The 27,865-nt window shown below is 43.9% G+C and overlaps 2 protein-coding genes across 5 annotated transcripts in view; one reads left to right on the top strand and one right to left on the bottom strand.

The window, feature by feature from the left end:
• MIX23 (mitochondrial matrix import factor 23) overlaps nt 1-27,865 on the bottom strand; it is a 64,011-nt gene that overhangs the window by 27,904 nt on the left and 8,242 nt on the right. The window lies entirely within an intron of this gene.
• On the top strand, nt 177-26,108 carry FAM162A (family with sequence similarity 162 member A). Of its 3 annotated transcripts, none has more exons than XM_045000868.1 (5): nt 177-360; nt 4,064-4,195; nt 10,719-10,827; nt 16,134-16,242; nt 25,859-26,108. In XM_045000868.1, the coding sequence occupies exons 1-5, from the start codon at nt 342-344 to the stop codon at nt 25,952-25,954; spliced, it is 465 nt and encodes a 154-aa protein (XP_044856803.1). In that variant the 5' UTR covers nt 177-341; the 3' UTR covers nt 25,955-26,108. The 3 variants fall into 3 exon arrangements, with proteins under 3 accessions (XP_044856803.1, XP_044856805.1, XP_044856801.1); XM_045000870.1 differs by having other exon boundaries at nt 180-356; nt 4,063-4,195; XM_045000866.1 differs by having other exon boundaries at nt 183-363.

Genomic DNA, 27,865 nt, shown 5'->3' with positions numbered 1-27,865 from the left:
CTGCAACTGATTCGCCCCGCAGCCCCGGGCCCGCCTGGCTCCCGCGGCTGGACTCCCCCGCGCTCCCACCCGGCCCCCAGCGCAGACTCCGCCCCCACCGCGGGGAAGGGGAGGGGAGAGGCGGGGCAGCGCCGGGGACGCTACTGCGCATGTTCGCTCAGGGAGGGCAAAGCCGCAAATCGTCCTGGGCGGGGCTCGGCGCGGAGTGACCCTTTCCCCGGCCCGTAGCCGCGGCTGGTTAGTGACACTGACGCGTCTTTGACCCGACCCGACCCGACCCGGCCCCGCCCGAGAGATTCTGCCCCGCAGCGAGGCAGGTTGGACGCGCCCGGGTCAGCGCCATGTGGGCCGCCGCCGCCGCCGGTGAGTGAGTCAGTCAGTGCGGGGGAGGGGCGGCGCCTGGGGGGCGATGGCGCAGAGGGGAGCGCGGCCCCGGCCTGGGGCAGCGAGATGATCCCGCGGTGACCCGGGGGCAGCGGGGGGCCCGGCACCGCATTGCGGGGCGGCCCGTGCGGCCCAGGCTGGGGGCGTTGGCGCCTGGGCGCGAGGGGGGAGCCGGGCTCAAGGGCGCTGGTGGCTCTTTTAGTTCCAGGCTTCGTTGCCTGCCGGCGCCTGCCGCTCAGTTTGATGCGTTCAGACTCCGTGGGCCCATGTTATAGTCCGGCCAGAGGCTCCCTTGAACGAGGGCCTGAGAAGCCAACTCTGCCAAGTGCCCTTCGGCTCAGAGAGTGGTGGAGACGAGTAACGTCCCTTCCGTCTTCTCTGCCTAGCTTCGTTCCGTGGGGTGTCACCTCTCCTCCTCCTCCTTAATCTGTTTCCTAGTTGCATAGTCTAGCAAATGTTGCACCCCCCTGCCCCCTGCTGTGCCCCAGTTTCTGACTCCCTGATCCATTGTCCGTAGCTGCTTCCAAAGTGTCAGATGATGTTAGACCTGCCCTAAATCTCAGTCATAGGAAGTGGTGAAACTCAGGAATTAATAACAATTTTTAAAACGTCCCTGCTAGTAATAAGATATTTTGTAGTGTGTGCTTCAATGTAACATTTAAAATCTCAGTGTGGTTAAAGGACTGGAAATGAAAATGTGACCTGCACTCTTCAGAGGTAAAAATCTATCCCTCGTTTTCACCAGTTCTCCTATTTTGATGACTGCAATGAAAGTTCATCCTACTAACAGCTTATTCTCTTGATTTGTGGCATAGATCAGGGGATCCCTAACTTTTTGCCTGCATAAGCCCTTACTTACAAAATGGGGTTGCCTACACTTAAAATGCTGCAGCAGCACAGTTTGCACCCCTGCAAGGAAGACATTACTTTTAATGACAGGAAGGTTTCTCCTGTTGGTGTAGCTATTCCATCACCCTGAGAGAGGGCAGCTAGGTCCACAGGATAATTCTCCTGTTAATCTAGTGCTGTCTGCATCGAGGGTTAGGTAGGTTTAACTGTGTCACTTAGACATGGATTTCTCACACACATGAGCAAATTTCCTAGCATAGACCTGCCCTACTTGTTTCTTGTGACCCCAGTCAGCAACAAAACAACTTAATTACCAAAGAATTTACACATTAAGTATGTTTAGTGTGCTCTAATGTGACACATGCACTTGCATGTTGCAACACAGCTTCTTGAAGTCCAGCAGTGATATAGATATTGCACATCTAATCTCTGATGTGACACCAGTGGTAGATTGATACCAAAACTTGATAGACAGAAGTGTGCTGAATTCAGCTTCACACAAATTTGTTCTGGCAAATGGCATCCTCAGTATCAAGGTGCATGTTGAGATATTCAGGATATTCATTCTTGGGAGTGAACCAGAACTTCAGGAGAGAAAGTTGGGTGTAAGTTAGATCACAGGAAACTTCAATGAGCTGTTCAGTTTCAGTTGCTGGCAAATCCATGGCATCAGCCTTGAACTGAAATAGGTTTTGCACCCAGTCATATTCTCACATCTAAGTCCTAGTCCATAACCACAAGACTATTCTTCACCAGTGTATGAAGCTTTTGCCTATAGGACCCTCACTAAAGTGTCCTAACAACAGTACACAAATTTAACCCTGTGATTTCAGACTTTAACTCTCTAGCTTTTGATCTTTAATGTTACTGCAGCTTTCGTTTCTGCTTTGTTCAAAAGCAATATTGCCAAACCAAAGCATTCAGTAATTATGAATTAAGCCTCAGAAATAATGAAATTTACTTACAATCATGAGATGAAAAATACATTTTGGGTTCTTATTTGCTTTCTAGTTTTTGAACCTTCAAGGTAAACTTGGGTCATAAGTTTCAAGCTCTCTGTAACCGGGAAGGCTAAACATTTACTTTTTTTTTTTTTTTTAAATGTGAAAGCTGAGATTCCATGTAATCACTTGACTCCACGGGTTAGGGGTTTTAAGAAAAACACCAAATACTGTGAGGCTTGGTAACACTGTAGAGTACAGCAGTGTGAGCTAAAATTCCAGGCACAGTGGCTTTAAAGTACTTGCAAAGAAGGGAATAGGATTGTGTCCTTTTGTGCTTCTTTATGAAGGCTTGAAAAGGTTGTGGTGTTTTTTTGTTTTTTTTAAAGTTTGGAGGGGTTTTTCTGCTTGTTTTTTACATTAGATGTTCAGGTTCTGTCGTGGCTGGAAGGAGTTATGTCTAGAGGACTAGTGAGAGGTGACATCACAAGAGCCAAGAGAATGAAAGTCATGCTGCCTTTTATTTATTTGGCCTCACTTAAAATTTTGGAGGGGGTTTGTTTTCCCTTCCCCCTCTTAACACTTGTTTAAATTTAGTGACTAACATTTTGGGTCAACAAAGCCTTTTTTTAAAGATTCAGCACCCTTACCCTTTCACTTAAGGAGTCACAGTTCACAATAAACATTCCTGAGTCCTCCCAGAGATCTTACAGCAAAACCAGGGAAGTTTAGACTTAACATTCCAGGTAATTCTAAGGTTTAAAATAAAAGAACTGGGGGGACACACCCTACTTGCTAATCCAGCATAAGGGGTAAAAAAGGGCACAAGCCTCACTTTTTTTTTTAAAGGTGCCTTGCAAAGGATTTTTAGTGCCTGAATTTTCCTCATTATAACTTTTCTAACAGTTTATCGATTTTTAAGGCTGGAAGGAACTGTTGTGATCATCTGTTCTGACCTCCTATATAGCACAGGCCATAGAACTTCCCTAAAATAATTCCTATTTTTTTAATAGATGTGGATTTTCTTCTGTTACACAATAAGGCAGCTGTCTCAATACTGTAAACTTCTGCTTTGCTATTGCTACCTCTGCCTCAAGTTTCTGACTTAGGCTATGGCTACACTTGCACTTCAAAGCACTGCCGCGGCAGCGCTTTGAAGCGCTAAGTGTAGTCAAAGCGCCAGCGCTGAGAGAGAGCTCTCCCAGCGCTGTCCGTACTCCACCTCCCTGTGGGGAATAACGGACAGCGCTGGGAGCCGCGCTCCCAGCGCTGGGGCTTTGACCACACTGGCGCTTTGCAGCGCCGCAATTTGCAGCGCTGGAGAGTGTGTGTTTTCACACCCTGCTGCAGCGCTGCAAATTTGCAAGTGTAGCCAAGGCCTTAGTTTTGGAGTATGACAAGCCTGGTGAAAACCTGGTGCACTTCCTTTAAACAGCATTGCCTGGATTGAACGTGAGGCATCTGAAAGCATTAACTGTATGCAATCATGATACACAGGGTCAGTGCTTAGGAAATTGTTTCCATGGTGCAGTTTTGTATAAGGTTATGGTTAATTTCAGGTGAAGTGTTGCTATGTCAAACTTTTTTCTTCTCAGTTTGTTATAACTCCAGAGTTTTGTCCCACTTTAAACATTAGTTTTATTTTTTTTCTAATTTCCTCGTGTAAACACATGTGCTTGCATACGTGTTCATGTGTTTTTTAAAAAATCTATCTCAGTGTAATGGATAACCAGGTCTACTGTAATTAAAGTTTAGAAGAGTTTTCTATTTAAAGCTCAACTCTTCTAAGTACTCTAAAATCTGCATGGTTACTCAGATTGCTTTTAATTTTTTTGAGTTACTTTTGGATTGTGTTGAGCCCATTACTGCCCCTTTCTTCTGTTTTCTAGGCAGAGCTACTAAGATGTTGGAAAGGAATTTTTCCTCAATTCTAAGACCAACTAAAGGAATGGATCTGAAGATCAAGAGAGGTTTTTGCAGTAAATCACAGGAGGGGAGCAAACAAAAGCCTGAAGTAGGGGGTAAGCTTTTTTCTCTGAAATTCAAAGGTATCAGTGTTGTTATTAGAGTAGCTGTCAGACTGAGGAACAGGTATAAAGAACTGCTAAACAATCAAGAACATATGTCTTACATTTATATAGCACATTCATTCTAAAGGATACTCTTCACAATGTGATTTATGTGTCAACCAAGTGTACAAACTATACCTAGGGATCATTATCACTCTGAAATGCAGCTCTCTCTGGGAAGGAATGTGGTAGTTCAAAAGCTCACAGCAATGCCAGCCAACAAGTTGGTTCAGAAAGTGAAAGATTTCTTGCACAACGAAAACTTCACCAGGTATTTAGGTAGCCAGAATGTCCTGAGTATGAATTTAGTCAAATGCAAGGCCCTGCTCTTTTGAAAAGGACTTAAGTTTTCCCTTCCATTCAAAAGACAGAACATTAAACTTAGATGTCAAATCCAAGACTGTCTGTATTCCTAATCAAAGGAGAGATTATTTTTTTTCTTTTTAGGGATAGCCTTCTATTCTTAGTAGGTTAAGAGGAGTTCTTGTTTGTTTTATGCATTCAGAATCTCCTAGTTGCATTCTATAACTAACCACTTCCTTCCCACAGTTGGTCTGTTTTTTATATTTGAGAGTTGTGATAGTGTTGGGAATTCCTTAGCAGAGCCCTTCCCACAGCAGGCAGTGATCCACTAGAAGTATGCTGCCTCTGCACTGCAGGATCATTTTGAGTTTGCCACTGACCTAGTTCATCCTTAAAGATGGGATTCCTTTTCCTTTCAAGTCAGTGGTAGGTCGGGTGTCAGATTGTATTTTTAAGATTAGAATGGACAGTGTTGATCTCTACTGGACCTGCTGTGCAACAGACCAATTATTGGCTTGACTGTCAGTGCCAATGGGTAAAAAGTAGGGCTGTCAAGTGATTAAAAAAATTAATCGTGAGATTAATTGCACTATTAATAATAGAATACCATTTATTTAAATATTTTGGATGTTTTCTAAATTTTCTAATATATTTATTTCAATTACCACACAGAATACAAATTGTACAGTGCTCACGTTGTTTTTTATTACAAATATTTGCACAGTAAAAAACAAAAATAGTATTTTTCAATTCACCTAATGCAAATAATGTAGTGCAATCTCTTTGTCATGAAAGTTGAATTTACAAGTTTACATTTACATGACATAATGCTGCCTGCTTCTTATTTACAATATCACCAGAAAGTGAGAACAGACATTTGCATGGCACTTTTGTAGCCAGCATTGCAAGGTATTTACATGCCAGATATGCTAAACATTTGTATGCCCCTTCATGCTTCAACCACCATTCCAGAGGACATGCTACTATGCTGATGAAGCTTGTTAAAAAAAGGTGTTGATTAAATTTGTGATTGAATTCATTGGTGGAGAATTGTCTGTCTCCTGCTCTGTTTTACATGGATTCTGCCATATATTTCATGTTACAGCAGTCTCAGATGATGACCCAGCACATGTTGTTCGTTTTAAGAACACTTTCACTGCAGATTTGACAAAACGTAAAGAAAATACCAATTTGAGATTTCTAAAGATAGCTACAGCACTCAACCCAAGGTTAAGAATCTGAAGTGCCTTCCAAAGTCTGAGAGGGATGAGGTGTGGAGCATGCTTTGAGAAGTTTTAAAAGAGCAGTGCTCTGATGCAGAAACTAGAGAACTGAACCACCAAAAAAGAAAATCAATTTTCTATTGGTGGCATCTGACTCAGATGATGAAAATGAACATGCATTAGTCCACACTGTTTTGGATTGTTGTTGAGCAGAACCCATCATTGACATGGACACACATCCTCTGGAAGGATGGTTGAAGCGTGAAGGGACATCTGAATCCTTAGTGCATCTGGCACATAAATATCTTGCGATGCCGGCTACAAAAGTGCCATGCAACGCCTGTTCTCACTTTCAGGTGACACTGTAAACAAGAAATCAGAAGCATTATCTCCTGCAGATGTAAACAGACTTGTTTGTCTTAGCAATTGGCTGAACAAGAAGTAGGACTGAGTGGACTTCTAGGCTCTAAAGTTTTACGTGTGTGTGGTTTGTTTTTTTTAGTGCAGTTATATAATTTGTAAGTTGCACTTTCATGATAAAGAGATTTCAGTACAGTACTTGTAGTAGGTGAATTGAAAAATACCATTTTTACAGTGCAAATATATAATAAAAATGTGTGCACTGTACACTTTGCCTTTTGTGTAGTGATTAAAATCAATATATTTGAAAATGTAGAAAAACATTCAAAAATATGTTTAACAGGACAATTAATCGTGATTATTTTTTTTGAGTTAATCATGTGAGTCAACTACAATTAATTGACAGCCCTAGGTAAAAAAGGGTTTCTTAAATATGAGGTATTAGCCACATTTGTGTTGAAAACAAAGCAGAAATTGCCCCCTTTTGCTTGTGTATGGATTGGGGGAATGAGTTTGGAAGAGAACGGCATTGAGGGTTTGATCCTGTGCCCACTGAAGTCAACAACAAAGCTCTTGTCAACTTCACTGGCTTGGCATATGGTCCTGAGACCTATAGTATTCTTAGGAAGAGCTCTTTATGTTGCCAGGTAAGATAAAGGCTTATGCTCCATGGCAAATTGGACTTGTATTCTGTGATGCTCTGGTGTGGCAGACAGGAAATTCTGTAGCAGTTTCATTTTAAAAATGTTAAAATGAGGGTTTTAATTAAATACAAAAATAATCAGTACAGCCGCTGATATTGATATTAAATTTCCTCCTAAGGCAAGAGAGAGTGAGTTTCAGGATGGATTGATTTAGAGCAAATCAGTTTAAATCACCAATTTTAATAATGATTTAAATCACCAAGCAGAAAATTGATTGAAATAATAATGCAAAAAATGTTTAAAAAATTAACATTTTTTAGTTATTTCCTAATGAAATGTTGATTCTTATTGGTTGGTAACCATTACAACATGTTGATTTGCAACCAGATCTACTCTTTGCATTACATTTAATGCTTCTTTTGGTAGGAGGCTACACTAGAACTATTCACATTTATTTAAGCAATTAGCTTAACTTCTGTTTATTTAATTCTTAATTCTTAATTTTTACTTTTTAATATTGCATTTCTTTATTAGGTGGTGAATTTTTATTTGTGATTTTGTGTCAAGCTCTATTTGGATAGAAATTCAAATTCAGTTAAAATGCACAAAACAGCATTTTACCTTTTATTTAATAACTAAAAAAGACTACCTTAAACTTTTTTTCTTAGGTATTCACCACAAAGATTGTGTTTTGTTTTTGTTCTCTTTTTTTACTTAAATGTTCAGTAAATCTATTAAATAGTTTAGGTAGATAATTTTATCTGTTAGTAAACTGAACTAATTTGTTTCTGGTCACCATGTCCTTTGAGATTTTAGAACTAGTAGATTTCATCCTCACACCTAGTTTTTATTCATAGATTAGAAGAGGAAAAACAAGCTTTCCTGCTTTTTCATCTCTCAGGTTGTTTCTTACCTTTGAATGAACTAATCATTGAACTGATCTAGTGGAGTGAGATGAAAATATTCTCACTGCTCCTGCAGAAGAGGTTATTACTATCAAAAGCTGGTTTTAGCACTTCAACAAACTCTGGTTCCCTCTGTTTAGGCACTGAGTTTCACTAGTTCAGTGGGCTGACTTGAAAACTTTGGCAGCAAACATGTACTGCTTAATATTTTTGGTAGCTATTTCAAATGATTTTAATAGATTATAATAAGTTTAAACTTTAAATCTGAAATTGACAACTTATGTTAATTTTAAATAGGTTTACTTTTTCTATAAACTTTCTCTAATTTAAATTTTAAAAATCCAATTTAAATAATCATTTAAAAAAATTGTTAATCCACCTGCGGTAGTTTGTAGCTGTCGGATGTTTCCATCCCTCTAATGTTCCTGTTACAATGATTAGCAGTGACATTGTTGGTGATAAAACAGTTTATATATAGGTTTCATAGTTAGCAACTAATTGAGATAAATGTGGGCAGCTCACAGGTCTTGTGTAATATTTTGTGGCTGCTTGCTGATAGAGGATGACAAAATGCATTAGTTATTCCTGGTTCACGTTTCCAAGGTTGTCTTCACAAATATGAGGGCTAGAAACATAAGACCCTGTTATCTACTTTTTCACATTCTTTTGTAGTAATTTCTAGCTGTGCAAAATAGATATAAAATGCTACCAGGTTAGAAGGAAGGGAGAGCTCAGTGGTTTGAGCATTGGCCTGCTAAACCCAGGGTTGGGAACTCAATCCTTGAGGGGGCCACCTAGGGATCTGGGGACAAAATCAGTACTTGGTCCTGCTAGTGAAGGCAGGGGGGGGGCTGGACTCAATGACCTTTCAAGGTCCCTTCCAGTTCTAGGAGATGGGTATATCTCCAATTACCATTATTTTTATATTTGGAATGGTAGTATATGACACTTAGCCAGTATGTTACAGTAGTGCAGTATTTCTCAGACTCTTGAAAGCTGAGCCTGCCTTCAGGAAAACAAAACCAATCTCATCCTCTTCACTCCCACCATATATTGCTAAAATTGAAAACATTGGTGGCCATTACAATATACTTCCTCTCCTTACATGTTTGGAAAAACAGTGAAATAGTTAACCAAATATTGGCTTCTAAATTGTTGTCATTGGCATGTGAGCACCTGTTAAAATGACTAAAGTGGTTCACGTCTGAGGTTTTCTACAAACTCAGGCAGACTTTTGTGCAGTGGTTACATTTGAATCACACTTTAAAAGGTTTTCTTCTTAACCATAGCAACTGGAGACTTACTTTTATTTTAATGAAAGCTGAATCTCTGGAGCCCAGTTGCTACAGCTAGTCCTTCAACATGAATTCACTAACAGCAAGTCATGCCTGACCAACCTGATTGCCTTCTATGATGAGATAACTGGCTCTGTGGATATGGGGAAAGCAGTGGATGTGATATATCTTGACTTTAGCAAAGCTTTTGATACGGTCTCACACAGTATTCTTGCCAGCAAGTTAAAGTAGTATGGATTGGATGAATGGACTATAAGGTGGATAGAAAGCTGGCTAGATCGTCGGGCTCCACCGGTAGTGATCAATGGCTCAATGTCTAGTTGGCAGCCAGTATCAAGCGGAGTGCCCCAGGGATCTGTCCTGGGGCTGGTTTTGTTCAACATCTTCTTCTTCATTAATGATCCAGATGATGGTATGGATTTCACCCTCAGCAAGTTTACGGATGACACTAAGCTGTGGGGAGAGGTAGATATGCTGGAGGGTAGGGATAGGGTCCAGAGTGACCTAGACAAATTGGAATATTGGGCTAAAAGATATCAGATGAGGTTCAACAAGGACAAGTGCAGAGTCCTGAACTTAGGAAGGAAGAATCCCATGCACTGCTACAGGCTGGTGACCGACTGGCTAAGCAGCAGTTCTGCAGAAATGGACCTGGGGATTACAGTGGATGAGAAGCTGGACATGAGCCAGCAGTGTGCCCTTGTTGCCAAAAAGACGAACGGCATATTGGGCTGTATTAGTAAGAGCAATGCCAGCAGATCGAGGGAAGTGATTATTCCCCTCTATTCAGCACTGGTGAGGCCACATCTGGAGTATTGTGTCCAGTTTTGGGCCCCCCACTACAGAAAGGATGTGAATAAATTGGAGAGAGTCCAGCGGAGGGCAATGAAAATGATCAGGGTGCTGTGGCACATGACTTAGGAGGAGAGGCTGAGGGAACTGGGCTTGTTTAGTCTGCAGAAGAGAAGAGTGCTATCAAATCCCCGCTCACTCTTCAACTTCAACTTCACTCTTCAAGGGGAGGTTCCAAAGAGGGTGGAGCTCGTCTTTTCTCGGTGGTGGTAGATGACAGAACAAGGAGCAATGGTCTCAACTTGCAGTGGGGGAGGTCTAGCTTGGATATTAGGAAACACTGTTTCACTTGGAGAGTGGTAAAGCACTGGAATGGGTTACCTGGGGTGGTGGTGGAATCTCCTTCCTTAGAGGTTTTTAAGGTCAGGCTTGACAAAGCCCTGGCTGGGATGATTTAGTTGGGTTTGGTCCTGCTTTGAGCAGGGGGTTGGACTAGATGACCTCCTGAGGTCTCTTCCAACCTTAAATCTTCTATGATTCATGCCCAGCAGTTTAGGAAATACTATCCTATTGTAACATAGCTAATACACACTTTCTGCAGGTGTAACTTATGATAAAAGATGCAAGGCAGTGGAGAACCAGTCCCACAATGTTTTTTTTTTTAAATGAATACTTTGATTCTGGAGAATGATTCTGTGAAAGATGTGGGTTCTGAGGCACATTCTGTGCCTTCAGAATTGCAGAGTACATGGGGCCCTGGGTAAAGTTCTGTCACCTTAAGCTTGGTTCAGTTCCACATGCCCTTACAGCTTCTCTAGGAGTGCTCGTGATATTCCTGCTCCCTCTTTAGTTACAGCAGAGCTCATGCTACAGATTTGGATTGCTCACCCTGCCAGTTTCATTAAGCTATGATTATTCTGTATATTGTATCTTCTCTTCCATATTTGCTATAGGGCATTCCACCTTCAAAGTGCCAGGACACAAGCCCTCAGACTGGGAAAAGAAGGTTCTGATGTGGTCAGGCCGTTTCAAAAAAGTAGATGATATACCAGAGACTGTCTCGTAAGTGCCGATCCTGAAATTATAAGTACACTAATGTATGCCTACTGAGAAACAAATTACTGAATGAAAGTATACAGGACTGAGTATCTGTTCTGCAGAAGTGTGACATCAGGAACATGATAACATTGAAATCCAACACTGCTGTGATCTCCATATCCTGATGTAGAGGGCATGCAATTGCTTAGATTAGCCCCCTCATGATTTTCCCAAAAGGAAGACGAGTAAGTAGAAGTCATTGCAATAAAGGAGACCCTGAACCAGCTATTTTTGTCCTAAATTTTTTTAAACCCTAGTATGAATAAAAATATTTTCCCGATTATTTTTTTTAATGTCCATGAAAAGTGTTTTTTGTTTGTTTCATGAAAAATACATCATTCAATAATTATTGAAACAAGACACTTAATATAAACCATATGATCATAAATAATATTTATTATCATCAATTATAGCCCTGAGGGGAGAGAACTCAATCTCCCTTGGGATTTAAACTAAGCAAATAGTAGATTAGGCCTCTAATGACAATAAAACTTTGTCAAAATTTCTCTGCAGCAAGTCTAGCACAGTGTTCGCACTGAGGCTAGTCTGTGAGAACCAGAAAGTAAACTGACCATTTTAGACTCTCTGTCCATGCAGGATGAAATGTAAATCATACTTAAAAAAATTCTTTGAATAGTTACACCTGGCGTTGTTAATGTAGATAAGGACTTTTCTTTTTTAAATGAATTATGTTGACAATATCTGTTTAAAATCCTTTTCTAAAAGTGAACCCCACATGAATTACTTTGCACCATTTTGGGAATGTGATGGGGCCTGTGGGACTGCTGTGTCCCCCTGAACTCTCTCCAGCCTGGGCTGTCTCTCACAATGCCTTGCTAGTGACCAGCATCAAACCCCTCCAGGTGCTGTGATCACTCAGCACAACAGCATGTGGCGGCCCACACCCAGCTAGGTTGCATGAATGCTCCCAGAGCCATTCATGAATCACAGAGAAAGACACCAGACCCAAATCCTCCCACCATTGTATCTCAGGAATATACTGTCTTGCACTGCCCAAGACAAGTAATGCAGATTTATTAATTGCTTCACCACTTCATCAATGGAAAGTGGATATATCCCAGCTGTTGCTGAGTCTCCAGGAAAGGTTGAGCAATTCCCCTGGTTTGGCCTTATGTAGGTGAGTCATTGCATTGTAGCTCCCTTACTGGACAATGGTTGTTGATTGATACCCCACCGGGGTGTTTGGTTACTTTCCGTGGGGTTTTCTCTGGGGAGCTAATATCTGGCTGATTCCTTAACTTACAGCATGTTTTAATGCAGGAGTGGGCAAACTTTTTGGCATGCGGGCCACATCTGGGTATGGAAATTGTATGGCGGGCCATGAATGCTCACAAAATTGGGGTTGGGGCACAGGAGGGGGTGAGGGCTCTGGCTGGGGGTGTAGGCTTTGGGGTGGGGCCAGAAATGAGGACTTCAGGGTACGGGAGGGGGCTCTGGGCTGGGGCTGTAGGGTGGGGGCTCCGGCTGGGGGTGCAGGCTCTGGGGTGGGGCTGGGCATGAGGGATTTGGGGTTCAGGAGGGTGCGCCAGGCTGGGATCGAGGGGTTTGGAGGGTGGGAGGGGGATCAGAGCTGGGGCTGGCAGTTGTGTGGGGGAGGAATCAAAGATGCAATGTCTGGGCAGTGCTTACCTCAAGCTGTTCCTGGAAACAGTGACGTGCTTTCTCCGGCTCCTACGCAGAGGCACGGCCAGGTGCCTCTGCGTGCTGTCCTGTCCGCAGGCACCGCCCCTGCAGCTCCCATTGGCTGCAGTTCCTAGCCAATGGGAGCTGTAGGGGCAGCGCTTGGGGCAAGGGCAGTGCACACAGCTAGACTTTGCTACATTTAAACCAATCCATCTGAAATTTCACAGGCATGAATTTATACCAAGATAGAATTTCTGTGGAAATACTGAGTCAAATTGGAGAAAACAATTGATGCTCAAAAAGTGTGGTGACTTCATTTTTCTAATTTTGTAGTGGTTTTTTTTTCGGGGGGCGGGCAACAGTGAAATGAAATATAGGTTGGCCCAGAAGTTTCAGATTTGGACTACTGTCATTTTGTGGTAGAATGGAGCTATTGACAAATTCTGGACTGTAGGATGTTGGAATTATTATTTTGAGTGGTTTTTCTTTCAAATTATGAGCATTACAGTGTTCCTAACACTAGTGACTTATGAGCAGTTGTCTGTACCTGTGTGCCTCCTAAACAATGTACAAGTGTCATGTGCTATTTAGGGGGCATGCAGGTGGTATACTATATGTACTTAAGTACACTATATCAACTGGATCCTCCTTGTCCACATGCTTGTTGACACCTTCAAAGAATTCTAATAGAATTCCTTACATCTCTCAGTGCAAGGCAAATTTTCCACTCCTCAGTTCCTTCTTGTGCCTCTTCTCTGAACTCCAATTTTTCATATTTTTTTTAAAGTGTGTACACCAAAACTAGACACAGTATTCCAGTGGTGGTCTCGCACTAGTATTCTATGCAGCGGTAACCTCCCTATTCCACTGAGTCTTTTTTCTGAGTCACTGCTTTTCAAAGGTATGTCTACACTGTGGAGTCTATACTGGCATCGCTGTGTCAGCATAACTGTGCCAGCACAACCCCCTACTATAGGTGCAGCCTACATCGACAGTTTTTTTCTGTCTGTGTAGGAACATCACCTATCCAAACTATGTTAACTTCACTGATTGAAGCCTTCTCCTGGTGACATAGTTGCACCTACGCAGGGAGTTTTGTCAGCATAGCTGAAAAGCGAGGGTGTGGGTTTGTTTTGTTTTGTTTTTCCACACCTTTGAGTGACATAGCTGTACCAACCTAACTTAAGTATAGACCAATCCTAAGATAAATATCCCATCCAGAAAGTAAGGGGTACATTCTTTGTTCAGAAATGTATTTAGCTGTATTAAAATTCACGCTCTCTATTTGGCCCAGTGTACTTCAGGATCCAGATTGTTCTGTTTAAGTGACCTGCTGTTGTTATTATTTACCGCCCCAGAATCGTGCTGTCTGCATACTTTATCAGCACTGATTTTATATTTTCTTCCAGGTCACTCCTAAAACATATTAAATAGCACTGACTCAGGCACCCACCATAGGAGAAAAAATTACTGGGTATTAAAGGACTCTTTATGGTAGTGAAGAAAAGCATAACAAGAAGCACAGGCTGGAAGCTGAAGCCAGACAAATCAAATCAGAAATAAGGCATGTACTTTTAACAGTGAGGCTGATTAATCACTTGAACAAAAAGAGGGTAGCAGCAGATTCTCCATCTCTTGTTGTCTTCATATCAAGACTTGCTGCATTTCTGGAAGATATGCTTTAACCAAACACAAGTTATAGGGCTCAATACAGGAGTAACTGGGTGAAATGTAATGGTCTGTGGTAAAGAAGTTGAGACTAAATGATCTAGTGGTGGACCTTAAGTTCTATGAATTTGATCGCTGTGAGACCACACTAGAAACACTTGCAGTTGATGATTCTTCACTATCAGTTAGAAAATAAATATAGCATATTTTTAATGGATTTAAAACTGGTTGTTATGCCAAATTTTTAAAATCAGAATGTCATGCAGTCAGATGCCTTACAGAAGTCCAAATATACAACATCAGCACACTTACCTTCATCAGCCAAATTTGTAATCTTAAATTACATAAATTTCATTTGACAAGACCTATCTGCCACCATCAACCATGTTGGTTGGCATTAAGTATATTACCATCTTTTAGTTCTTTGACTGTCTCAGATCAGCTGTTCCATTATTTTGGCTGGGATTGATATGCTAACAGGCCTATAACTACCTGGTTGGTGCCATTTACATTTTTAGCATGATATTTGCTTTCTTCCACTCATCTGTAACTTCTCCAGTATGACTCTTTAAAAAAACAAAAAAAAACAACCCTCGCTTCTGGAGTATTAGAGTTCTATTGGAGAGAGATCGTTTTCTAAACTTTATAGGTTAGTTTAAAAGGTTATCTTTATTAAATTCTGTAAGTCTCTGTTTATAGAAAATATACCTTCAAATTTTGTCCCATGGAGGCCCATGTAGCATCTGTATCCTTAATACCAACACTGCTCACTTTTGTAGGGGTCCACTGTAACTGAAATACTAAATTTCAGTTGTACGATCTTTAATGTTTAGCCCAACCTGAGACCACTGATTTGTTGATAATTGAATTTGAAGTATTTACAACAAATCCTTTAATTCTTCTACTTTGCCCTCCATAGAGGGCATTTAGAAGATCAAGATGACTGAAGCTGGCCTTGTAGGGAACTCTACCGCCTTTAGAGTTAACAGTAGGCCAGGCTGCAAATGTCCAGAAGCAACTGATATAGCTGCAGATGTTGGGCGTATCTAGATAAGATGTACTGAAATTTGCAAGAACATCTCTATAGGGCAAAACTTGCAGGGTATAAACAATCCTCCATCTTCAATTAAACCCTCTTGAGAACTGTTCCAGAAGACAGTAGGAAGTGAAGTTTTAGACTTCTGCCAAGAGCTGCTCAAATTTTTATAGGGGCATAAATTGCCGGTGGAGACCACTGATAACGAAATCTGTATTTTAAAACTGTTTCTAATTGCAGCTAGCATTTCCAAACCCAGTGCTGGAGGAAGCCATCTTGCTGAAAAGTTTAATTTATAGTGCAGAGTGTTTAAGCTCAATGAAAAAAAAATATAAACCAGTTTTGATGCACCCCCACCCCCAAAGGCTCAACTCTTTCACAGTTTAATCTTGCTTTTTACCCTGCACGCTTTCAAGATGTGCCCAAACTAGAAAAAAAAGGTGGTTTTACCATATGTTAACATATGGTAAAATCCTAATGTGGAGAAGGCAGTTTGTAGTTTTTACATGGATTAGCAGGTTGAGGTAAGCACCAGGAGAAGCTAGTGATAAGAAAACACTTTTTCCCCCTTCTTCCCCTTACTGAAGACAAGATTTAACTGTCAGGCAGAGCAAAGGGGATATGCTATTCCAGTGATCTGAAAACACAGCATTGTCTAGTGATTAGAGCAACGGATTGAGTGTCAGGAAACCTGGGTTCTGTTCTCAACTTTGCTAATGATTCGTTCTGTGATATTGGGCAAGCTACCTCCCTCTGCCTGTAAGATGGGGATAGTCTTTTGGGAGGTGCTGATGAAAGGCCTGATACAAATACTAGTTTCTTGACAGTAGATTGCATGGATTCTTGTTTATCAGCATGATGAGATATCAATAGATTAGAAGCTACAGTCTCTGATAATTTTGGTCTCCCTTTGCTTCATGAGGTTTGAGTTGTTGGATGCTGCTCGAAATAAATTGCGAGTGAAGATCAGCTACCTGATGATTGCCCTGACAGTCCTGGGATGCATCGTGATGGTCATTGAAGGAAAGCGGGTGAGTACAGTACTGGATAGTTGGCTGGAGCTGAACCTTATCTCACAATCCTCAGATCTCTCAGATCAGTAATGAAGTAATAACAAATACTATTTAAAGCAATAAACAAATATTAAATTGAAGACTCTACCACTCCCCCAAAACTCACCCAACACCAAAATGCACCCTTCCAGGAGAGACAGAGAGCTACATTTCTTATAAATGCACCAGTTGTGCCTCTGTGGGAATGTGCACACTTCTACTTTATTCCTTCATGTGTGTGTACTTCACTGAGATAGCGCTCCTGGAAGTGCATACACAGGAGGTGAGATGCTGTGCAACTTCTGTTGTTACTTCACTGGGATTTGAGGATGCCTGTCACTTCCTGGAAGTGGGTCCATAATAAGAGGTACTGCAGTGTGTTCTCTGGTACCTCCAAGAAGTCATCCTGAGAGGAGTTTAGGGATGAGGACCCTCCCAATAGATAAATGGGGCAGAAGAGGGTGGTAGTCTCAGTCATTTAGATGCTGCAGTGACGAGGTTGGTTCTTTATAATACATTTAAAATGTCATCCCTTCAGATTTCTCTGGAGGGTCGATTGTATTTTGGGAGGAAACATAGACAATCTGGGACACTCGATTTAATCCTACAGTCAAATAATACTATTTAGGGAGGATGTGGGGCCTGGCCACAGAGTAGGAAGGCCCAAATTTAAGTTGCTGTGTATGGGCAAAGGGTCTTGCTCCTAAGCTGGCCCAGCATGTGCATTCTCACTGAAGTGCACAAAACCAGAGTAGAATATTCCACTGTGCATGCTCAGGATACCATTTGCAGGTGTTGCTAAGTTTGGAGAAAGCCATAATTAAAACTATAGATATCAAGTCCCATTCTTAGTGAAGACTATTGATATTGTAAAATGTCAAAGTTCAGCTGTGTCTGAAGTATCCTCCACCTCAAAGTCAAAAGGTGTACAACATATTTGCATATTGGGTAAAGTATATGTTGGTTTCAACTTCTCTGAACTAAAAAATGACTGAAGGGATTTTCCTTAGACTTTCCAAAAACAAATTCACTTTCTGGCAGAGACCAATGCAGTAAGCCCCCAGAGTTATGAGTTATTACTGTTTAAGAATTGCCCAGGCATCAAGGCTGCTTAGAAAAATTAAGACAGAGGACTGAGAGGATAGCTGCTTTCAGCTATCTGAAAGGGGGTTCCAAAGAGGATGGATCTAGACTGTTCTCAGTGGTGGCAGATGACAGAACAAGGAGCAATGGTCTCAAGTTGCAGTGGGGGAGGTTTAGGTTGGATATTAGGAAAAACTTTTTCACTAGGAGGGTGGTGAAGCACTGGAATGGGTTACCTAGGGAGGTGGTGGAATTGCCTTCCTTAGAGGTTTTTAAGGTCAGGCTTGACAAAGCCCTGGCTAGGATGATTTAGTTGGTGTTGGTCCTGCTTTGAGCAGGGGATTGGACTAGATGACCTCCTGAGGTCCTTTCCAACCCTGATTTTTCTATGATTTTGTGATCTATGATGATGCCATGTGCAATAGTGGAAACATAGAGAACTTGATGGTATCTAATATTATGATTAAATGAAGTTATATGTATAAAAGGGACATTGTAAAATATTGTAAACTTTACTTCTGGGGGATTTCTGCACCCAAAAAATTAAAATATTGTGTGCAGAATTTTTAAAATTCTGCAAATTGTATTTGTCAAAATAACACTATATAATCATGCTAGTATCAATTAGTTTGGTAATTTATTTCAAAATACCTGTTAGCAAGTACGTGTGCAACAATGCAGACACAGAAATAAATGTCTCCTGGAAAGTTAAAGAAACCCCTGTGACAACCCAGTTCCTGCTTCTCTGGCCCTTCCCCACCAGAGCCCAGCCGGGGAGGGGAGTAGAGGATGGATGGACTCCCACCCCCAGAGGGCAGTAAATAAAAGGACCTTAAACCAAATAGTATGTTTTTTATAAGGACACTTAATCACAGAGTTAAATAATCAGAAGTGTAACTTTGATTAATAGTGCTGAGCTGAGTTGAGTCTATGCCACATATTCCAGCAACCCACTATTGTTGTTATAACAAAGAGAACAGAAATGATTAACTTATATAGCTGTTCTGGCCTGCCGAAGAACAACCATTCTTGAAGTGACTTTACTTCAGTGATTCAAGAGAATGATTAAAGGATTAAAAACCATGCCATATAGGTTAGTGATGGACTCAGAGAACTCAATTTTTGTAGCTTAACAGAGACAACATTAAGGGGGGACTTGACTGCAGTTTTTTAGTATTTAAATGGGGAACAAATATTTAATAATGAGCACAGAAAGGTATAACATTATCCGATGGCTGGAAGTTGAAGCTAGAGAAATTCAGATGGGAAATAAGACGTAAATTTTTAAGTGAGAGTAATTCACGATTGAAACTATTTCATAGATTCCAAGGCTGCAAGGGGCCATCATGATCACCTAGTCTGACCTCCTGCGTAACACAGGCCATAACTTCTCCAAAATATTTCCTAAAGCAGAACTTCTAGAAAACACATCCAGTCTTGATTTAGAAATTGTCAGTGATGGAGAATCCACCATGACCCTTGGTAAGTTGTTGCAGTGATGCGATGACAATTTACACTAGTTGAGGATCTGCCCCCAAATATTTGACATCAACAGTCCTGGCAAAAACCTTCGTTTTCTAAGGCTGGTCTTTAAATAGAAACAAACAGTTGTTGAAGGAAATGTAGATATTTCTGTCTTCCCTTTAATTCAGTCACTGCTTTTTTTCTCTCACAGAGCTGAAAACTAAAGTGTATAGTAAGCTGTTTCTGTAGCTCTCCTGTCACTCAGATGTTTTATACATAAGAGCTTCATGATTTGCAGTGCAGACAACATGCTAAATCCTATTATGGGTGTATGCAAAAATGCTGAGGTTTTTATTTCTAAAAACAACTGATATTTTAGTTATGTTTTTTAAGAAACTTTTCATAGAATCATAGAAGATTTAAGGTTGGAAGAGACCTAAGGAGATCATCTAGTACAACCCCCTGCTCAAAGCAGGACCAACTCCAACTAAATATCCCAGCCAGAGCTTTGTCAAGCTGGGCCTTAAACCTCTAAGCATGAAGATTCCACCACCTCCCTAGGTAACCCATTCCAGTGCTTCACCATCCTCCTAGTGAAATAGTTTTTACCTAATATCCAACCAAGACCTCCCCCACTGCAACTTGAGACCATTATTCCTTGTTCTGTCATCTGCCACCACTGAGAACAGCCGAGCTCCATCCTCTTTAGAACCTCCTTTCCGGTAGCTGAAGGCTGCTATCAAATCCCTGCTCACTTTTCTCTTCTGCAGACTAAATAAGCCCAGTTCCCTCAGCCTCTCCTCCTAAGTCATGTACCCCAGCCCCCTAATCATTTTCATTGCCCTACATTGGACTCTCTCCAATTTGTCCACATCCTTTCCATAGTGGGGGGCCCAAAACTGGACGCAGTACTCCAGATGTGGTCTCACCAGTGCCAAATAAAGGAGAATAATCACTTCCCTCCTTTTGATCATTCTGTCAGAAATATTCCCATTACCCAGAGTGCTTTGGATGGATCTCTGTCAATAACAAATGTGTATGATGTTAGTAGATCCAGTAATGTTATTCCTAAACTATTGTTTCAGAGCAGCACCGATGAAAATAGTCTGAGAGAAAATATCATTGAGTGTATTAGCATTATTATTAATTATGGAACCTACAGGGCTCAGTTAATCACATCCCCACTGAGTGTGCAAAATCACACTAAAAGCCATTCCCTGCCCTGCATAGCTTGCATCCTACATTCATGAGGGGAAAAGCTCCACGTTCTGGGAAGTAGGACTAGTCGGGGTGTGATCCAAAATTTAATTAGTTTTGGCTTCAGGAAGTATTCATAAACCAGTCCCACTTACTAATCTATTGTATATATGAAAATATTCAGTGAACTTAGCAGTTCTGTGGAGTACTTGTGAAGTGTCCAGTGTTGGTATTTACCAAGGATCGTGGTGGATTCTCCATCACTGCCTATTTTAAAATTAAGATTGGAAGTTTTGTAAAAGATCTGCTCAAGGAATTATTTTGGGGCAGTTTTATGGCTTGTATTACACAGACTAGATGATCACAATGGCCCTTTCTGGCTTTGGAATGGGCGAATACATTGTAAAATGAACTGTGAAACACGTTTAAAGAGCATCAAAGAATATGGAGGGACTTTGTATAATTTATCCAAACACTAAACTAGACACTTCAGCAGCTAGCAGAGTGTTGATGGAGAAACTGAAACTTGAGCAAGCTCAACTGCAGAGATGGACAAGGGATGCACCACAAAGGGATTCATGGGAAGTGAGTGGTGGCTATGTTAATGACCAAAGCAAACCACTCTGTGTTCAAGGTCTGTCCCAAGATAGTTGTATCAAAAGCTATACCCTAACTTATCTTATACAAGCTGGTCTGACAAGATGTGTTGAACAAAAATACTAGAAAATTCCAGCTCCAGTTGCAAGAACTCAAAAGGTGGTGTCTTGGTCCCTGGCTGGCTGGTGAGAGGATTCTCGATTTTGGTTGGATATTTTGAATCTTTGGAAGAAGTATTGGTCATTGTCTGACTGGTCCATGTCAGGACCTCCAAGAAGATGAACTAAGTTGGATCACCCAGCAGAAATAGGATAAAACTGCTTGTTTCCTTCAGCACATCACTTCCCAAGACCCAAAGTCACCAGGAAAGGAGAAAACTGAGGTCCTCAATTGGCCAGCTGGGAGTCCTTCTGGTGAAATTGGGTATCTATCTCAGATAGGCACTTTTAAGTGTCTCTCTTTTCCAGCAATTTGAGTTGCCCACTGTGGCACCAGAAAGAACTGTAGTTATGTCTGCCCTTCACTTACCTGTGATTGCTGTGAATAGTAACTGAGCTGAAACATATACACACGCACACTTTTTATTGGATGACTGCTCAAATCAGTTAATTTACCACTTCCTGAAACTGGGTACCTAATTAGTAAGGAAGTATATGTGCTGTTGTGATTTAAAGAGTGTCAGAGTTACAGTGTACGTCCTTGTTTTGTAACAGGTTCCAATCAAGATTGATGTAAAGTAGCTTTTAAACTGAATAAGTTCCTGTTAACTAAGATTGTAGGACACTGTACCTTTGTCTACCATATTTAAAGTATTCATAGTGCCTTTCAACTTCTAGGTGCATACAGACATAAAACAGAACAACGTACAAGCCTCTTAAACTGCACTCAATCTATACAGTCTTCATAAATGTTGTTTGTTACGTAGTTAGAAGCGTTAGTCAGATCCTGGAACTAATATCCTTCATTGGTAAGTAGGTTAAAAGGGTTGACTACTAATAGATCTATCGGGATGGAGACCTTGGTGAATTGGCAAGGAAGTAATTGACCAAATTACCTTTGACTTTTGCTTTGACTCCCCACACCATGTTAGCAACACCGGAGTTGATAACCAATTGGCACAAATGAGGCCCTATTCTGAGGCTCTCTTTTTCAAAAATCTAACCAAAGTCACCTTCCCACAATAGAAAATAACACTTATACTCACTATCGTGGTTGTGAGATTTAATTCTGAAAACCTAAGTGTTTATTTTCACCAATTTTCTAGCTTGTTAGCTAAATTTATAGTTCAATAGTCATTTTATATCCCATACTGAGGGAATAGGACCTAGGGGTTACGGTGGACAAAAAGCTGAATATGAGTCAACAGTGTGCCCTTGGCGCCAAGAAGGCTAATGGCATTTTGGGTTGTATAAGTAGGGGCATTTCCAGCAGATCAAGGGATGTGATCATTCCCCTCTACTCAGCACTGGTGAGGCCTCATTTGGAGTACTGTGTCCAGTTTTGGGCCCCACACTACAAGAAGGATGTGGATAAATTGGAGAGAGTCCAGCGGAGGGCAACAAAAATGATTAGGGGGCTGGAGCACATGACTTATGAGGAGAGGCTGAGGGAACTGGGATTGTTTAGTCTGCAGAAGAGAAGAATGAGGGGGGATTTGATAGCTGCTTTCAACTACCTGAAAGGGGGTTCCAAAGAGGATGGATCTAGACTGTTCTCAGTGGTAGAAGATGACAGAACAAGGAGTAATGGTCTCAAGTTGCAGAGGGGGAGGTTTAGGCTGGATATTAGGAAAAACTTTTTCACTAGTAGGGTGGTGAAGCACTGGAATGGGTTACCTAGGGAGGTGGTTGAATCTCCTTCCTTAGAGGTTTTTAAGGTCATGCTTAACAAAGCCCTGGCTGGGATGATTTAGTTGGGTTTGGTCCTGCTTTGAGCAGGGGGTTGGACTAGATGACCTCCTGAGGTCCCTTCCAACCCTGAGATTCTATGATTCTATAAGCAATAGGCGGCCTGTGGCCCAAATCTGTATCGCCAGTTGCTTTTCAGTGGACCGTGGAGGCAGAGGCGATGCACGGGCAGGGCACCTGGGGTCGCGATTACTCTGGATGCCTCTGGAGGATACGCCCAGAAGGGGGAGGCAGCACGCCCCTGGCAGCTGTACTCTCTGTGTCCATGCAGCCCGGGGAGGGAGGAAGAAGCAGAGTGGCAGGCTGAGCACCTCGCCCCTACAGGGGATTTTTGCCTTCCCTTCTGCTGGAGTGCTAGGGCTGCTGCTTGCTTTACAGACCGTCTGCAGGTGAGAGGCAATGCTGGGACTCCAGCAGCAGGGAAGGCAAAGCAGCCCCATGTGGGGGTGGGGGGGAACTCAACCAGCCACCTTGCTACTTCCTCCCTCCTCATACTGCATGGGCATAGAGTGTGCTGCTGGCATGAGGAGTGCTGCCTCCTTGCTTCTGGGTGTCCTGAAAAATCAGGGGGCCCCATGACTCCCCAGAAACTCATTTGTGCCCCCCCCAGCCACAGCTACATGTTGCCTCTGCGCGTGAGCTGGGGCTGGAGCTGTGTTTGTGTGTCTGGGGCTTAATGGGAGCACACACCCAGCCTCGTCCCCCCCTCCCTTCCCCCACCCATCCTCAAGCAGTCCCCAGAGCCCACCCTCCCCAACCTCATGCTTCCCCAACCGTGAACAGTCCCCAGAGGCCCCCCCGACCTCATGTCCTCCCAGCCTCTCATACCCAGTGCCCTCTCCAGCCACTCCGCCCCCACTGGCCTCTTTCCCTCCCCAGTCCACCTCCAGTCACCTACTTGGGCCACATCTTGTCCTCCCCACATCTCCCAACGGCTGCTGTCTGGAGTTGTCTTGCTGGTTCCTGCTACCTGGAACCTCCTTCCTCCCTCTCTGCTGTCCCAGCCCCCAAAGGAGATCACACTGCTAGCTGGATCATAGTCCAGCAGCTTCACTTCCCGGCTTTGAGCTCAGAAATATTCACATACTGACACCCTGCTTTGCTGACCAGATCCCAGCCCATACTCATTCCTCTCCCCCTCCCCCCCATCTCTGCTACTTGACTCAATTGGGGGCACGGAAGAATTATTTTTGGGTGTGGGGGCAATCCAGCAATGCTAGGAAGCGCAGATCAGCCCTGTGAGTCCCTGTATCAGGTGGGTCCGGGGCTCAACCCTCTGAGGGGAGGAGGGGAGCCACACCGGCCCGCTTGTCTCACAGGGGTTCTGTCCTGTCTCTTTAAGGCTAGGACAGGCCCAGGCCCCCTGGTGCAGGGGCTGGGCGACAAACAGTCTAAATAGGTCTCAGGCCTTGGGCAGCAGGCTGAGCCAGTAACAAACAGTACAGGGGCTCAGGCCTTGGGCAGCAGGCTGAGCCAGTAGCAAGCAGTACAGGGGCTCAGGCCTCTTGTGGCAGGCTGAGCCAGTAGCAAGCAGTACAGGGGCTCAGGCCTCTTGTAGCAGGCTGAGCCAGTAGCAAGCAGTACAGGGGCTCAGGCCTCTTGTAGCAGGCTGAGCCAGTAGCAAGCAGTACAGGGGCTCAGGCCTCTTGTGGCAGGCTGAGCCAGTAGCAAACAGTACAGGGGCTCAGGCCTTTTGCGGCAGGCTGAGCCAGTAGCAAGCAGTACAGGGGCTCAGGCCTCTTGCGGCAGGCTGAGCCAGTAGGTAGAGGGGGACGACTGCCACCCGTGAGTGGGGTGGCAGGGGGGGACACAGGCCCACCCACTCCACTGTGTCCCGGCCCGGGGCCCTAGGCAGCGGTCCTCACCGCTGCCGGTCAGTGGGGATCCTGACCGCAACACACTGACATGGGTTCAGTCTGGTCAGCAGCCTGACTGAGGTCAGCTGCCCCCGGGCCACTTCCACTATCCCCCTCTTGGCCTACCTGGTCCACGGCGTCTCGCCCCGGGAAGTCCCACTGCATGGGCTCGTCCCAACCCGGGCTGGGGGGTAGGTCTGGTAGGTCCTTAGGGAAGTCCAGCCAATCCTGCCCCGGGGGCTCCTCGGGGTAACAGCATGGCAGCTGGGGCGTTCCCCCGGGCTCCTCGTCGTAGGTGGCGTGGGGGAGTTCCGGCTGGTCTTCCCAGGAGCGAGGTAGGGTGCTCTCCGTCCAGTCCAGGCAGTCGCTCAGGGCTCCAGTGGTTCCTCCGGTAGGAGCTCCCTCAGGCAGGTCTGCTCTCCCCGGTGGCTGAGAGATGACTGAGCTGGGAGGCCCGGCTTTTATTCTTCCGGGTCGCCGCCTGACCCTCTGAGGGGCGGGCTCACCCTGCTGTAGCCCCGCCCCTTCCTGTGTCCGGGGCTCAACCCTCTCCGGGGAGGAGGGGAGCCACACCGGCCCGCTACAGTCCCATTTTCAGTTTAGGGAAATACTTTCTGGGCAGGGAGCTGGCAGGTCATAGGGAAGCTTGGGAGGGCAGTCGGGGGCTAGGGGAGGGGAGCTGGGTGTGGGAGGTCTGGACCTTGACTATACTATGACAAAAAACAATTGACTACCACTGTCCTGTACTATTAGTTACTTCTGTTAACAATACTCAGTAAAACGCTCCAAAAATTAATATTCAACTTTCATAGAATATCAGGGTTGGAAGAGACCTCAGGAGGTCATCTAGTCCAACCCCCTGCTTAAAGCAGGGCCAATCCCCAACTAAATCATCCCAGCCAGGGCTTTGTCAAGCCGGGCCTTAAAGCTTTCAGGTCAGGTTCTTTAGTTAGGGATCTTTTAATTTTAATTGCTTAAGAAAGGTGGTTCAGATATGCTTACACCAGCCAAAGGCAGTTTCAACCCTAGAGGTGAAAGTTTGGGAGAGTTGTGAGTGAGTGGGAAGGTGGGGATTAGAATGGAAGCCGTTGCTACTGGAATATGGTCTATCTACCTTTACTCTGTTTCCAAATTCTCCTGGCTTTCGAGGAAGAGAGAAATTTACTACCATTGAATAGAAAAGGGGAAAGCATCAGCCAGAGCCATCAGTATATTGGCTTAATTCAGCCCCAAGGAAATAATGAACTTAAACCAAAAGAATTCCAGGATTTTGTGCCTTGAGAATTTATTTTAACCCCCAAGCTCTGCCTAGCATTAAAGCCGACATGTTACAAAAGAGCATCTAGGCATGAGAGCTGTTTCTCTATAAGGGAGCATTCTTCAGATACATAGCTCAGACTACCAGATGGTTTGCTCATTGCTAGTTCAAACTGCATCTCTACAGTACTGTCTAAGTAACATGTTCACTCTCCCTTTATGATACTATTGTAGGCTGTCGGAAGGCATGAATCTCTTGCAACCCAAAACATGGAAAGAAAAGCTCGCTGGAGAGAGGACATTGCTCAGAGTGCATCTGCCAAACCCTAGGATTGGGAGGAGACCTGGGGAGGAGGATACAAAGCTTAAACTTTCTTCATTGATGAGAGAGGGGTAGATTATTCATTGTTTGCTTTTACATTATGGTCCTCTGCTCTTATGCTTTAGGAAAGACAAATAAATTATTTTGTAGTAATACTAAAAATCTGTCGACTTTTTTTTTGGGCTACCACCAAAATGCCTGTTCTGAACAGCTTAGAAGAACAAGGAAAGTGCTAAAACCGAGCAGATGCTGTAGTTGCTTTTCATGCAGAATGTTCAGTGCTTCTATTTCCTCACTGTAGTAATACAACCCTATCCTTCTCAGATGGACTTGCTTTACTCTACTCCCCTAGTGTCATAACCAAGTACAGATACAGGTTTTCATCTCTTACAGGCAGAGATTCTTTCCTACAATCTGTGTGTTCCAGCTGTTCATCTAAAACAGAGCTGGGCAAACTACGGCCTGCGGGACTGTCCTGCCCTGCCCTTGAGCTCCCAGCCGGGGAGGCTTGCCCTAGCCCCTCTCCTGCTGTCCCCCGTCCCCCTGCAAGTTCTGCTCTCAAAGCACCAACTCTCTCATCCTCTTCTGGAGGAGTTAGAGGAAGGGCTTGATGGCAGAGGCATACAGTGAGCAGCCTGCATGCTCCTCTTGACTGAGGGCGACTGGTTTGGTCAAGGCCCGGCTAAGCTCAGTCAGATACTGCAGAGGCATGCAGCACCTGGAGAAACCCCATAAAGCAAACACTGAAGCTGAACACCTGCAGAATGCCCAGGAAATACCGGCGATTCACCCTGTCAAACGTGTCTCCTCATCCAGGGGCAGGATGGCAAATGACAGATAATCTTTACATGCCATATGAAGAGGATCCTGGGACTGATACACAGATTCTTGAATATGGCCTGCCTGGGACAGCGTAGTTCTGGTCAGGGTGGATCATGTCCGTCATCACAGACCCCAGCCATAACGAGATGGCTTTTACTATGACATTATAGTCCATTCTGAGGTGTGATAGAGGGTGCCAATTCCTTAGGTTGCAGAGGTCCCCCTTTTTGAGCAGCAAAGCAAGTACAGCAGGAGTGGGCAAAAGCCCGGGGGCCACATGTGGTCCTTCAGACATTTTAATCCAGCCCTCAAGCACCCGCAGGAGAGCAGAGTCTGGGGCTTGCCCCACTCCATGCGTACCATGGCTCCACGCAGCTCCTGGAAGCAGTGGCATGTCTCCCTTCTGGCTCCTACACATATGGGCAGTCAAGGGGCTCTGCACTCTACCCCTGTCCCAAGGGCCGCCCCCACAGCTCTCATTGGCTGGGAACCATGGCTAATGGGAGCTGCAGGGGCAGCACCAGCAGATGGGGCAGCATGCAGAGCTGCCTGGCCACACCTCCATGTAGGAGCCGGAGGAGGGACATGCCCCTGCTTCTAGGAGCTGCTTGAGTAAGCAGCAGCGGGAGCCTGCACCCCTACCCCAGCCCCGATTCCCCCTCCTGCCTTCTGAATCCCTTAGTCCCAGCCTGGAGCACCCTCCTGCACCCCAAACCCTCATCCCCAGTGCCTGCACCCCCAACCACAGCCCTGACCCCCTCCCACAACCCAATTCCCATTTCTGTGAGCATTCATGGCCCGCCATACAATTTCCATACTCAGATGTGGCCCTTGGGCCAAAAAGTTTGCCCACCCCTGAAGTACAGCCAGCTTATATGACAGGGATCACTCTGTTCCCCAAAGACTCCACCTAGATGGTGGTGATGTCCAGGCAGAGGATGTCCCAGAATGTGTATTAGAACTCCGCACTCAGCCCATCAATACCCAGAGATTTGTTGGTGGCCATCAGAAGGAGGGCTTCTGATAACTCGACCAGATGAGAAAATTCTCTAGCCAATCTTAGTCACCCATGCTAACTGTAGAGAATTCATTCCACA

The sequence above is a fragment of the Mauremys mutica genome, chromosome 1, assembly GCF_020497125.1.
Source record: "Mauremys mutica isolate MM-2020 ecotype Southern chromosome 1, ASM2049712v1, whole genome shotgun sequence".
In the NCBI taxonomy this organism is placed as follows: domain Eukaryota; kingdom Metazoa; phylum Chordata; order Testudines; family Geoemydidae; genus Mauremys; species Mauremys mutica.
Note: the sequence above shows the minus strand (reverse complement) of the source record. Positions and strands in the feature narration are given on the sequence as shown.